The 15,366-nt window shown below is 39.2% G+C and overlaps 1 protein-coding gene across 1 annotated transcript in view; it reads left to right on the top strand.

Moving 5' to 3' along the window:
• The window catches only part of LOC122806899 (ADAMTS-like protein 5), a 716,117-nt gene that overhangs the window by 427,922 nt on the left and 272,829 nt on the right, over positions 1–15,366 (top strand). The window contains exon 5 of the mRNA XM_044077703.1: positions 5,930–6,035. Within this exon, the coding sequence (XP_043933638.1) occupies positions 5,930–6,035 (106 nt within the window). The remainder of the gene's footprint in view (positions 1–5,929; positions 6,036–15,366) is intronic.

Here is a 15,366-nt window from a genome sequence, read left to right as displayed (position 1 = left end):
TGTCTGTCAGGATGGGTGAGTGAGGTGTGGAGGAGGTGAGAGTTTGTACGTGTGTTTGAGAGTTAGGTTAACAGTCAGGGAATATGTGTTGTATGATCGTGTGGTAGTGTGTGTGTTTTAGGGCTAGGTAAAGGGATATATGCAGTGTTTTAATATGTGTCTGTGTATCTGAGTGTGTCTTGTATAGTGGCAGGGTCACTGGAAGTTTTTTTTTTTTTAAGGTAAGGCATAGGGTTCGGGTTGGGAGAAGGGGCAGCATTAGTGTTTGAGTTAGCACCTTAGCCACATTAGTAATGGAATTGCTAACCCTAATGCTGCCCTTCCCCCAACCTTAACCCTACACATTTCCTTAAAAAAAATCTTTCTGTAACACTGCCACTATTCAGATGAATTTGAGTCAAGTGGTTTGGGGAGGTGGGTCTAATGTGAAGTTTAGGAGAGGAAATAGTTTTCATTTCTCAATCTTGGGTGTTGAGCATTGTGTATGTTTGAATATCTTAATGCTGGTATTTTCACTTGACATTAAGAACATTTGATCTTACAGAGTAGAACCCTTTAACCTACTCATGGTCTCTCCTGTCCTCCCAAATCTCACAATTGGCTTAACTCCATACACTTTCTGTCACTGGTATGGCCATTAGCATTCCTTATTTAAGCAATAACATTTCTGACTGATAAACACGAGAAAGTCACCTAACATTTCTCATTTTAAATTCTTCTAAAAGCTCATGTCCACCTCAAGGTTACCTGCAAATCCGCTGTGTCTCTATCTCTGTCTCTGTCTCTCTCTCTCTCTTTCTCCAACTCTTCAGATCTTGCATAGCTCATTACATACCCAAGCCCCTGGTGGGCCATACCAGTATTACACTATATCATTCCATTTGACAACTCCCTTAAAATACCTAATATGCAATACTGATGACGTGTGTGAGAGCAGTACTTACTTTGCTTTGAAAAGTTGATGAATCTGCAGATCATTATAGTTTATTAAAGTATATTAGAATAAATACACAATGGGCAACATTATTTTGCCTTGCATAGTTTTTACTTTGACGATTTTGGCCCCTTTCCCATAGCTTTCCAGGAAACCATCAGCTGCTCACTATTGCTCTGCTTGCTCCCAACATAAGGGTCCCCCAGTACTGCCACATGGGCTTCAAAGTGCTTTGGGCATCAGCAACTTGGCAAAGAAAAACATGGAGCAGGGCAGCCCAGCAGCATTATATATGCTGTCATTCATTGCATGCCTGGAATTGTTTCTTATGCCACAACTGGATCAGGCTGCTTGAAGTCATGCATATCATTGCATATAGCTTCAATTAGCTATGTTCCTAATAGTATGCTAATGTCACTGGCTATCTGCCATGAAATTATAGCACTGTCACCTCATTAACAGAGTACCATATCACAGGCAGAAATAACACCCTCCCTCCCAGAATGTCTGAGCCTATGATTGCTTCTTCTCCTTCGCACCCATTCCCAGCCTGGCTGCTCTGCCTCCCAAGATGCTAATCAGTCTTGGCTCAGCTGGGTTGCAATCAGTGATCCATCTCTACAATGTGGAACTGAGTTCTTATTTGCATTTTGTTTGACCCAGATGATATTTGAAAAGTGTCCATTAGGATCTCTTTATGTGTTTAAAATAATAAGTAAATAAGTCATGACTTCTGCTTGAGGTGCTTTTTCTGTTCCTCATTCATCTTTTCTGCCATTCTGTCCACCATAAGTTCATGATTATGTTTTCTAACATAATCGAGCAGCAGTTTTTGTAGATAGATGTTAATTGTTTACATAACCTGTAATGAGGTACATTCAGAAAAAGAAAAGAAAATATGTTGCACAAGTAATTGTAATTTTATGCAGAGTAGCAGGTATTGATTACAGTAGTGCTTGTAGTGCTGCATTTTTTCAGATACGTAGACGTTTTCTGTCTTTGAGCAGGCATGTAGAGCTTTCTAGCTTATTTTCATGGTCCTGCTGCTCTTGCTGATATAGTCATACTTTGTAACAGACATCACCTCAAATTATACATAATTCTGCACTCACCTGCAAGAAATCTGATCATTTTTCTATTTAATTTGTTTCTGCATTTGTCTGATAACCTTCCAGTAATGTTTTCTTATTCAAAAGTTGTGAAGTACTGCATAAACATCATTTTAGTTTTGGCAGCCGGTAAGTGTGGCTGCTTCATGTTGACTTAGATATCGTCTGAATTTACTCAACAGTACCTCAGAATGAATTGCACTAAAGTACAATATGAAGTAATTTTTATTTATTTATTTATTTTACATTTGTTTACCAGGAAAGTCCGAATGGGCACATGTCCTTTTTCAGTGGAGGCCCGGGGAGAAAAGCTCCTGATACAACAGTCATTACAGACAAGAAACAAAGATCGATACAACTATGACAACATTGATAAGGAGTTTTAGAGATGCTTAACAGAAAAATTCTGATCAGTTACATAAATGTACTTTATACAGTTCCATAAAGACTAGGGTCCTAACAATGAAGGATAATCATTGTGTTTTACTTTCTTTTAATTCTAGGATACTGCAAGCTTGAGATTCGTGATAAGAAGTAAAGTAGTAGCCGAACTGGAGAGGAGCATGTGGAGATGGAGTGTTAGTTATCAGGCAGGGGTTGTGCATGGGCAGATCCATTTGCTAAGCAGATGTGGAGATGATGTGGAGGTAAGATTAGATGGTAGGGCGTTCCGGAGTTATAGTTTGAATGGAGGGACTCAGCTGCTTTATTTTTGGCTATATGAGTTTGTACTTTGTTTTTGTTAGAGGATCGGCGGGATCTCTTAGTAGCATAGGGTTGTAGAAGAGTTTGTAGGGAGGGTGCTTTATCAGGCTCTGACAGGATTTTGTGGCCTATAGAAAGTTGTATATAGTGTAGGAGTTGTGGAAATTCTAACCAATTGAGTTGCTTGAGTGCAAGGCAGTGATGAGTTTTAGCTGAAGAATTAGTGGCGAATCTTGCTTTTTGTTTTTTTGTAGCAGATTTCACATTTTTGCAATTCAGATTTCTTGAGGTTAGTAAGAATGGTTGCTGCATATAGTAAGATGAAGAGTAGGTGAGTTTGGGCAATGGCTATTCTGGTATTATTTGTGAAAAAGTGTTTGTGCCTACGTAAGGTCCCAACTTTTTGTGTACCTTTTTAACTGTCTGAGATATGTGAATATCAAATCTGAGTTTATGGTCAATTTCAATTCCTAATAGTTTTGTGTGCTGAGAGGGGGTTATGCAGATTTTGTTATGGGAGGTAATGTGGAAAGTGTTAGGGGAGGGTGGAGTTTTGTTAGGTGAGAATATTAATAGTTTGTTTTTTGGGGGGATTTAAGATTAAGTTAGCATTTGTTAGCCAGGTCTCTATTTCCTGAAAGGCTTTCTGGGTAAGTGATTGCAGTTCTAGTAGGGAGGGTGCAGAGCATATCATAGTCGAATCATCTGCATATTGGATGAGAGATGCATGAGTGGTTGCAAGGTGGAGATTGTTAGTAAACATAGAGAATACGAGTGGGCCTAGAATGGAGCCTTGGGGGACTCCAAGTTCGACTGGTAATAAAGGTGATAGGGTCTGTTGCCATGAGACAGCTTCTTCACACCCTATGAGGTAATCTTTGAACCATGCAATGGTGGAATTACAAAAATGGAGATCTGAGAGGGTGCTGAGAAGGGTGGTATGGGAGACCATATCAAAAGCTTTTGACAGGTCTAAGAAGATGGAAGATACAAAGTGATTATTACTCCTGTGGAGATTAATGATGTTAGTAAAAGACAATAGAGCAGTAGTTGTGCTATGGAATGGTCTAAAACCATGTTTGGTATTTGTTAGAAGTTTGTTATTTAGTAGGTAGTCAGTTACCTGTTTATGAATAACTCTTTCTAGAATTTTCAAGAGCGGTGATAATATTGCAGTTGGTCTGTAGTTATTTAGCTCAGTTGATGGGCCACCCTTATGAAGAGGAATGATATACACAGTTTTCCAGATAGAAGGGACCTGGTGTTCGGCTATTGATCTGTTGATTAGTATAGATATAGGGTATGCTATGATATCTGCTGTTAGTTTTAAGTATTCTGTGGGTAGACCATCAGCAGCTAGTATAGTGGGCTTTAGTTTTTTTCAAGAGGTTTTTGATGGTATCAGTTGGAACTGGTTGCAGTGAGAAGGAGGATATTATGTTAGAACTGGGGATGGAGGGTTTATTAGTTGATGGTGTTTGATTTTTAGTTAGTTCAAGGTTGGTTTCTGTAAAATATTTGTTAAACTGAGTGGGTATATTTTCTGAATTGGTGGTGGTGGGCAGGGGATTCCTGATTTCCTTGGGTTAAGTATATTATTTATTGTGGACCAAAATTTTTGTGGGTTTTTGTGATGCTTGGATTGTATTTCAGTGTAATAGTTAATTTTATCTATTTTATCTGTTTTTTAGCTTTATTCCTAAGTTCTCGATACAATTGGAATGAGAGTTGGGATCTATTTGTTTTCCAGGTAGACCAAGCTTTATCTCTAAGTCTGAAAAAATTTACTGTATCTTTCCTTAGCCAAGGGGCATAGTTAGCTTTGAGACGTATATTTCTAATAGGTGCTTGTGAATCTAGAATAGTTAAGAAAGTAGTATTGAAGTAAATTACTGCATCTTGCAGGGGAAGGATTTTTAAAAGTGTCCATTTGCAGTGTTTGATGATTTCTGTGAGTTGGTATGGGGTTTAGTTGCTTTTAGCTCTTATTTGTAGGAAAATGGGTTGTTTGGCCAAATCAGCTGCAGCCCCCGGAGTGTGAGCAACCTCACATTACACAGTCCCTGTTACACCATTCAACTCTCCCCACACCTCCAGTGCCTTAAACGCGATCCCCATGCATTGAACAAGGTTGAGAACCTGAGTTGAATCTTAGGTTACCAGGACACAAGAAAAGGGACCTTTGCACAGTCCCTGTTACACCACTCAACTCTCCCTGCACCTCCAGTGCCTTAAACACGCTCCCCATGGCATTGAGCAAGGTTGAGGACCTGAATAGAATCTACTGTCCTATGTAATGTTCTACTGAATTTCTGCAGTCATTACAGCACTTGTGGCACAGCACTTGTGGATCTTGGGTGTGTGTGTGTGTGTGTGTGTGTGTGTGTGTGTGTGTGTGTGTGTGTGTGTGTGTGTGTGTGTGTGTGTGTGTGCATACGCCATCAGTTTGGATGGTCAAGTGGTTGTTTTTCCAAGTGGAACTTATCAACCACAGTTCTTTAGCTCCTAATTAGTCAATACAGGGACTAAGGACATACCTTTCTGAGGGCTCATGTTAAGGCTCTTTTTTAGTTTTGCTAAGTTGAGTTTGATGGGTTTTTTTTCTTTGAATGCAGTATGTGCTAATGAATATTTATACATAAATGCTCTCAGAATTTTGTCATGTCTAGCTACAGAAGCTCATGTGCTCAAATTCAGACTACTAAATGAATACGCAAAAACACTGTATAACCTTGCTAATTTTCTGCCTTCTTCAGCAAGCTAATTAGATTGGTGCAAAAGACCAAACATAATGGACTCTAAGTATGGCAATATGCATATAAAATGGCACAAAACATGTTAATTCATTATACTAGGGACCACATGTAATAGCATTGCAACTATGAGAAAAAATATTTTCATTCATAATGTCATTGTCTAATGGCTTTGAAAAAGAAGCATTATTTTGGAAGCATTGTTTCTATCTTCAATGTCTAATGGCTTTGGAAAGAAGCATTATTTTGGAAGTAATGTTATTGTCTAAGTAGAGGACTCTGAGGACTAAAAAAGCTGCATTTAATAAGAAAAACCTCCTGTAAAAATAAATACTTATATCAGAAAAACATCAGTCCTATAAACAAAGGTCACCTGATTAGTTTGTCAGTATAACAATTTCAGCCAATAACTAATTCTTTCTTTCCAGGATTGCCCAGAAGGAACAGTAGACTTCCGAGAACACCAGTGTTCAGTGTATAACTCAAAGCAAATCTTGCCCAACCAACATTTTGAGTGGGTGCCATTTTTTGGAGGTAAGTCTCTTCGTCTAGTTTCCCTTCTGCCACACTTCCCCTACATGCTTGCATTAACAAAGCAACTGACTTGAGAAATGTTTTTGTAAAATACTATATGTGACCTCACTGAATGCTGTAAGGCCCAACAAGAGCACCACAAGTTGAAGGACTACATACTTCCAGCTCTTCTTGCCTTTAGGTAATATAACATATGTCTATTATCATTCTAGAAATACATTGCCAGGGAGCTTCCCTGACACAATAACAATAAAAATGTGCACAACATCTATTACACATTCCTTCTACTTTAAAAAGTTTTCAACAGACAGAGAGGGAGGGAAAAATAGTTAAGTGCAGTGAAGATGAAGAAAGAAGTTGTGAAGACCTATGGTGAATTATAATGGGGTGATTAGGCTGGTCATCCAGGGTCTACAGCTCCAGAGGGACCCGTTGCAGGTGGCCGCCCACTACACTGGCCAGGCTATCTATAGTCTATCTGCAGTTACAATAGTTTGAAGCTGTTATGATGTTTAGCTACTAACTTGTTTTAGCTAGTCTGTGTGCTGAACATAACAGTACATGACATTATATACATGTTTTATTATTTAATTAAAAATAAAGTATGTATGTCTTGCCATGAGTATTTATGCATAATTGGGTATATAGCTGCATTCATGCATGTGCAGCATGTGACTGTGAGCTTTACAATTTACATCCTGTGCATGCATGAGTAGATCCAGCTACTTCTCTGTTTTTTCAAAATAGCTTTTCATTCTTCTAGCCAAATTTGGTGAAAAACTAGTAAAGTATCTTTCAGTTGTTCAGATTTTTGCATAACAGCTCTGATTTTGCATCGTATTGTTGCCTTGTATTTTTTTATTCTGGTAAATTGCTGAAGATCACAATCAATCGATAATGCCAGTCATTTGAGGTTAAAGCTCCTTATTGTTCTGAGAAGGCATGTTGATGTAAAATTTGTTTTACTTACCAAATTACTTTTGACTTTGTTCAATATTCATGAGTAAGGAAGTTGAGAAGTTAGTGGACTAGCATGACCTCATCATTGTTGGTTCCATCGAAATGAGTTATTTATTTATTTTTATTTCTGTATTTGTTAGCTGGGCTAGAAACTAGAACATGGATCAATGTGGACTTTTTTCACCTATCATATCTAGGTTGCAAGAAAATTATATCAACTGTCCAAGAATTTTCAAAAACATCCAAATTTTGACCCATAGTTTTGCTCTGTACATAGTAAATCTCTTGATTTTCAGGTAAATCACTGAGGATTACAACCAGTCAATAATGCCACGCAACAGAGTTTCATATTTCATGTTAATTGTTGTTCTATTAATTTTCTAACTGAATTAAATTAATACAAGAACGAAGCACACCAGCTGTAAAAATCTTAACGCTTTAATTAGTTTCACAAAAAGAGGTTCGACTATGGGAGAATTTTATCAAGCATAGACACACTTTTAATTAAACTAAAAAGTAACAAAAACAGGAAATTAGTTCGTGATAGGGAGGCATACTCGAAAAAGACCGCATACCCTAATCTTAAAGGCAATGGCATTATACGCATAGGCACAGGTAGAGGGAACTCAATCACATTAACAGAAGAGAACGATATTAGACTTGATGACATTATAGAGGAGGATGTCTTTGAAAGTAATGTTAGTGATAACAATGACGAACCTAGGAGGAGCAATAGAATTAAGGCGAGAACCAGGCATGAAGGAGGATCTGGTAATTCCCATGGGGCCTCTGGTAACAACAATAATAAATTTAACAAGAAGAACCCAGGTTACAACAACAGCAATTTTTTAGGCCAACGCGACAGGAGGCCATATGCGAACAGGAGAAAGAACTAGTGGCAGACCTGGGTGATGAGGGGACAGAGAGGGGTGCCCCTTTATGTGATGGCTTAGACAATACAGCCTTCCTGGATCAAACATTGGAAATTAGCTACCCCACTATCCTTACAAACAACAATGGTGATTTCAGGATTTATAATTTTTCTGATATCACTATAGACAATCAGCTTATTGAATTGTTGGCTTTGAAAGAAATCATTGAGCTTAAATGTTTTGTAAGAAAGATGAATCTCCAACTCTTGTTTGATCAACCGACAAATGGTGATGTATTAATGGGGGAAGACCCTATGGCTAACAAATTGAAATTAGCTAGTGTGTTCAATCCCCCTTTGCATTCCACTTTACAGCTGTTTGAAAACAACTGTGAAATGGATTTCAGATTTTTAGCCCACAACATTAAACAAGGTTCTTGGGCTAAACAACATAATGTTACCAAAGAACAGATGGCACTACTAGATGAGATTAAAACCCGACAAGGGTGGGGGGCTGGTCATCTTTCATAACACAACATATAACGAAAAGATGTCATCATTATTAGAAGGCGATGCTTATATAGCAGCCTCAAAGAATGAAGTCAATGGCAGTACGCAAAGAATTAGAGGTTATTTTAGGGACCTATTTTTGATGGGTAAAATCGATATGAACTTGTACAACTATATCGACTTAACCTGCCCTAAGATACCGCATCCCCAAAATACATAAGAGCATCAGTGACCCTCCTATGAGGGCACTGATTGATTCATCCATCACTTATCCATGCTCTAAACTTATCACCCAGATACTGGACAAGTACATTAAAGTCCTAGTATTTGCTTGAGAACATTAATGGGTACCATATCATGATAACAACAATTTGCTGACCATTGATGTCATTGACCTATACACCTCCATTCCGTGGAGTGGATTGTTATGTTGAACAACCTAGGTGCTTCTAAACTTGAGGTTGACCTGGTCCAACTATTTTACATTCAATGGAGATTTTTCTTGCAGAAATGGCCATGGGTTCTCCCTGTGGTGCAGGGGTAGCAAATTATGTGATGGGCTACTGGGAGGAAAATATTTTGAACAGAATTCTTGGTAATAGTGGGCTTGTTACATTCTACCCGGTTCCTGGGCGACATGTTTTTGTTGTTCAGGGATCACACAAGCAATAGAGTTTGTGGAATCCATCAATGCTTCAACTGACTTCTTGAAATTTACATTTAAGTTCTCACTTGTTGAGATAGATTATTTGGATGTCAAATTAGTGAAAGACACAATAAACAATGTTTTGACATAAGCCTGCACTTCACCAGCTTTCACCCATATAAACAAAAAAGGTCCATTGTAAAGGGCCAGCTGGTGAGGGCAGGAAGAATGTATTTCCATAAGGAGTGTACCTTGTTGAAGGAGATGTTTTCAAATAGGGGGTACCCTGACGTTTTGCTGAGCGAACTCATGGAGGAAGTTACATCTAAAAGAATAAAGGGCTTTTATAAACCCTTGCTTTTCCAACACAATTTGGCATCTAATGTTGTTGATGGTAACTCTGGTCATGCTATGATACCTGAGGGTGAAGGGATGAGCACTATTAGTGCATCTCCAAGACCTCACTACTTATAGCTTGAACACTCAAAGCATCTTAGATATCATTAGAAAAAACTGGTATCTTATTTCTTCAAATGGTTTCCTGGTTGAAAAACTTGGGGTGCAACCTAGATTTATATTTAGGAGGTCCAATAACCTTAAAGAACTCATGCAAAGGAATGAACATGCAGCTTCCTTTTTCAAAAGGAGAGGAATGACTAGATGTGGGTTTTGCAAGTTTTGCAACAACATTTGTGTTGGTGAGACGTTCCAAGTGAGGTACACCATTAGGTTACCCCTAAATTGTGAGCAGATCCATCATCTACATTGCTTTGTGCAGGGGTTCTATATTGGGAAAACTGACAGAAGGTTGAGGGATAGAATGTACGAGCACTTTTATGCTATTAGGAACAATAGGGATGATAATGCTTTAGCTAAGCACATTGCCTTAAACCCAGGCCATAGTTTTAACTTTATGGCAATAGATCATGTATCTGTAAAACCTAGGGGCGGACCCTTTTCCTTGATCTTGGAGAACAAAGAACTGGAGTGGCAGTTGCGCTTGGATGCATTTAATCATCCTGGCCTTAACAGTAATTGTAATATTGCCCCTGTCCTAAAGTTGAGAAGTTATCTTCGATAACTATAAGACAGTGCCTAGCGGTAAAAGGAGCCTTTACATTTTATGGCTCTTACTTAATGCATTAGTGGCCTTTTATTATAGTTGCCTATATATTAACATAACAATACAAAACTAGCACTTAATCAATATTAGCAGTTTCAATACATCAACATATATACATATGAGTATATTTTACTTTTTCTGTTTCTATTTGCCTTATACCTTTAGTTGCTTATGTACTGGTGTGCATAGACAATAGGTCTGTAGGTGGCTCTCTAGCCATTCTTATTAGGTTATGACCATTTTAATTGGTTATTATAGGAAAGGTTTTTTTCTATGCATTGTTTTAAATATATATTGGTCGAGCCTGTGTGTGCACATAGATTTTTAACTAATACAAAGTATGACTTGCCTTTTGTGTTTTTTTATATTGTGCACGTATGTGGCACATTTTTTATGTGAATGTATGCTGCGGCAATTTAGGATGTACTAATGATGTCACTTCCTGTACTAGTTTAACATAAAGTGCAAATTCCACTTGATTCTTTGTAGCTTTTGTATTCTCTGATGAAGTGAAACTAATTAAAGCGTTAAGATTTTTACAGCTGGTGTGCTTCGTTCTTGTTTGAACAAGGTTCCTCGTTGGCGTTTATCTGGTTGGCTTACTTTCTTTTTGGTTGCGTTTGAATTAAATTAATATTTAAAATTGTTTGGTGTGTGTATGGGAGTTCTATCTGTCTGTTAGTCTGTCGGTCGGTCTTGTCTGTTTGTTCTGGGGTTTGCTTTGTGCTCATTTATAATTAATTCTTCCTGTTCAACAATGCATGTTGAGGCAAAACCTGTTCTGTCAACATGTTAATGAATTGAAGTAGTAATTAAAAATTGTGTGTATGTATCTGTCTGCCTGTGTGTGCATGGGGGGTTGCATTATGATCATACATAAGTTCACTGGGAAAGAACAACAGCATCCAGGGAGAAAGCAAGTAATTCCAAAAGATTGCACGAATTTATTAAGACACAAACGATAAACCACATTAACGCTGTTAGCAAAATTGCGTTTTCGTCCTTTCCAAAGCCAGGACTTCATCAGATAGCCCATACATCATACATAAGTATTATTGTTCAGAAAATGCATGTTGTTGCAATACTTGTTCTATTAATATTTTAATAGCATTAGAATAGAACTTAAAAATCACTGTGTGTGTGTGTGTGTGTGTGTGTGTGTGTGTGTGTGTGTGTGTGTGTGTGTGTGTGTGTGTGTGTGTGTGTGTGTGTGTGTGTGTGTGTGTGTGTGTGTGTGTGTGTGTGTGTGTGTGTGTGTGTATGTTCACGCACGTGCATGTGTATATGTATTGTCTATGTGTTTGGGTTTACATTTTGCTCATAAACATTTAATTCCTGCTATTCAGGAAATATATATTGGTGCAGAACTTGTTCTATTAATTTATTAACTTAATTAGATTCATATTTAAAATTATCCCTAATTTTGGACCTTTGTCCCCCCTTTATTTTTGGCTTTGTTTATTAATTCTTGAGCAAAGAAGTTGAAATGCATGGACTTAGGTTCAAAAGTAAAAGCAGTAAGTGATCCATTTATTTTGCTCATCAATCAGTTAGCATTGTAAGGACTTGGAATGCTGGCTGTTGGCCACATTAATTATTAAGCTGTAGGGAGGATCTTTTCCTATCATTAATGCTGTTATTTTGCCTGCTGTACTTGCTACTTTCTCTTTGTGTTGACTGTTTCTTTTCTATGACACTTGTAAATGTTTTTTCACCTGGGCTGTGTCTGCAAATGGTCAACCTTGATCAGTGCATTAATGTGGTAAACAAATGAAAATAAATAAATAAAAATAAACTCTAAATATCTCCTCTTCTTCTAGTAGTATTTTGTAAGCAGTTTATTAATGTGTGTGTGTGTGTGTGTGTGTGTGTGTGTGTGTGTGTGTGTGTGTGTGTGTGTGTGTGTGTGTGTGTGTGTGTGTGAATGTATGTTCAGGGACTGCATTGTGCTCATATGTAATGAATTAGATATGTGACATACAATTTAATAGCTTGTACACTACACCATTAAATTATATAGAGAATGCTGTCTTAACATTAATTAAACTAACAGAAATGGACTGCTGGGAACTTATTCTAAGTGAATTCTTCCCTTCCCTTCAGTGGAATGATTATATACATTGTAAGGCTCACTTTTTATGGCTGTGACAGCTAAGACTAGTCTATAATATTAAGTTAGTTACTTATTTGGAAAAATGTATTTATGACTTAGGATAAAAGGATTAAAGATATGCTACATTTGAGCAAGTATGGTACTGGATGTGTCATTGGTAAAATCTGTGATGTTATTAAGCCTTTCTTAATTGTAGAGTAAACTGAGAAATCAGAGGTTCATAGGTGTGTACTAGGCCAATGGCCCTGGAGCCTTTACAAGACTAGCCCACAGAAGTGCCATGGTATCATGCCGCCGTTAGTTCCCAGTGCCTCTATCAAGTAGGGCCACTGGAGTGATCCCAGGGGTAAACTTTCTATTTCACATCCACTCATCAAGATTTCTCTTGAAAAGAGCCATTGAGGTACTCTGCTTGACATGTATGGGAAAGTCTGTTCCAGAGCAAGGGCAGTCTCTGGGTTATGAACCTGTTCCTCCAGCAGGTTCTGTTGATTGTGGTAATGATGTTGAGGTCTCTGGAGTGTGTGGTGCAGAGGGATTTGGATTTCTTTAGGTGTAACATTTCTAACAGGGCTGTGTCAGACATGGCTTTGTAAGTCAAGCAGAGATCACCTCTTAATAGATGATACGAAACAGAGAAAAGCTGGAGTTTTTTCAGTCTGTCCGTGTAGGGCATGTGCATAAGGCATAGGATCCTCTTTGTGAGGTACATTTGTGGCTTTTCCAGCTGTTGTAGGTGTTTTGTGAGATACATGGCAAATGGGGCATTATACTCAATGATTGGTCTGATGAGGGAAGAGTAGAGAGAGATGATGACCTCTTTCTTCCTGGATGCAAAACCCTTGGTAATGAGATGTGCCACATAAAAGGACTTTCTGACTACAGTGGCAATGTGGTGGTCAAAGGAGAGGTTGCTGTCAACCTGTGTCCCCAGATCTCTTATAACGCCTTCAGTGTTCAGTGGGCTACCATCAGTAGTGGGAACTGAGTTTTTCCCAAAGGGAATGATGACGCATTTTTTTGGCATTAAGCTTAAGGCCATGGTTTCAACACCAGTTGTTGGTCTCAGTGAGGCCTTTCTGTAGGATGTCTGCATCATTTGGGGAGTTAATAATGGATCCCTCCTTGCAATTGTCAGTGAACTTGGTCAGCCAGAGTCCCTACCTGTTGGCCTGGACTTCTGAGAAGTAGACACCAAACGGGAGAGGACCCAGGATCAATCCCTGTGGAACTCCACATGTGACTGGTCGGCAGTCTGACTTGGAGTTTGCTACTTTCACACTGTGGCTTCTATCTGTGAGCCACTTTGCAACCCACTTAATGATATAGGGGTTGCTGTCTAGTTTGGTGAGTCTAAAAATAATTCCTGAGTGGGGAGTGGTATCAAAGGCCTTGGCCAGATCGAGGTAGGCTGTATGAACTGCCTTGCCCTTATCCACAGCTCTGATGACTGACTCAAAGAAGTCAACTAGTGTGAGCACGCATGATCTACCCTTCACAAAACCAAATTGCATGGGATCCAGAGTTTGGAGATTCCCTATATCCTTGTTAATTAGGTCCATGATGATGCGCTCCATAGCCTTACATATCAGACTCGTCAGGCTAATGGGGCAATAATTCCCAGGGTCTGTAGTCACTCTCCTTTTATGGAGAGGGATGACTGTAGCAATGTGCCATTTTGTAGGGACAAAGCCTGAGGTGAGGCTGTAATTGAACATCGCACACAGGTGTGGTGCCAGTTCACTTTGTAGTTCATGTAGAATACAGCCAGGGATATTATCGGGGCCCATGGAATCTGTATTCTTGGCCTTGGATAATGCAGCTTTAGCCTGTGCTGCAGTAATGCTGGGTGCCTGGCATTCTTCCGGTATTGTAATTGGTCCTTTGAGGGGGGGGGTAAAGTTGGCACTGAATCTGTCGGCCAGCATGTTGGCAATATCTGTTGGCTCAGTATAGGAGGTACCAGTGTGCAGTAACTCAAAGCAAATCTGGGTATTGCCTTGGAAATTCTTGATATAACTGTAGAAGGGATTGTGGTTGTTTTTAGTGTCTGCCAAAATTCTGCCTTCATAGCTAGCTTTAGAGGTTTTGATGAAGGATCTCAATTTTTTGTTGAGGCTAATAAGGGAGTTTTTCCAGTCTTGGGACTTTACCTTTTTCTGCAACAGTTTCTTCCTTCTGTTGTAGACTTTGTTAATGGCAGGGGACCACCAGATTGGCTTCCTTTTTTGGAGGAGAGTGTCGTGGTTCTGTTGGGTATGGCTAGTTCCATGCATTTATGTACGTGTTCGTACAGTGCATTGGTGTATGATTCGGCAGTCATGCACCCATTTTCCATTTGTATGGGTGCCATGAAGTTAGCCACCTCTGTTTTTAGGAGCCCAAAGTCAGCTTTGGAGAAGTTATTTATGGTGGTTACCTTTGCTGGCGGTGTGGGTGAGATGTGGATTTCCATGGTAATTAGTTTGTGGTCAGATCTAACCTGGGAGGAATTGACTCTTGGTGTTCAGCAATTTTTGCCTATGTTGGTAATAACCAGGTCAAGGATGTTGCTTCCTCTAGTGGGGGTAAGAATGAGCTGGTCCAGCACATTGGAATTATTGAATTCCAGGAAGCATTGGGCAAGTGTATTGGTGCATGAGTACTTTTCCCAGTTGATGAAGGGGTAGTTGAAGTCACCCAGTATGAGAGTGTTGGGTTGGACCCTAATAGTTTCCAGGGTGCTTAGGAATGTGGAATGAGAGTCCTGGGACATGGTTGGAGACCTACAACAGGTTACGACCTAAATCCCCATCTTACACACTGTTAGTTGTACCTGAAGTATCTCCAATGCATTATGCTGGGCTACTAGTCTGGAGATCTGCATTTCCTTTATGAATATGGAGATGCCACCACCTTTGGAGCTTCAGTTCATTTTCTGAGGCCGAAAGGTGTGGAATGAGTTATAGCCTGGTAGTGCAGGGATGCTTTCTGCTGCTTTAAACCAGGTCTCCATTATAGCACAAATGTCGATGTTCTCCATTTTGAGGAGTGCTTCGAGCAAGTGCATCTTGAGAGTTAGACTTCTAGCGTTGAGCAGCATGACCCTCAGATTGCATTTATTTATAG

Source organism: Protopterus annectens, chromosome 7.part0 (genome assembly GCF_019279795.1).
Source record: "Protopterus annectens isolate FY-2018-M chromosome 7.part0, PAN1.0, whole genome shotgun sequence".
Lineage (NCBI taxonomy): Eukaryota > Metazoa > Chordata > Ceratodontiformes > Protopteridae > Protopterus > Protopterus annectens.
Note: the sequence above shows the minus strand (reverse complement) of the source record. Positions and strands in the feature narration are given on the sequence as shown.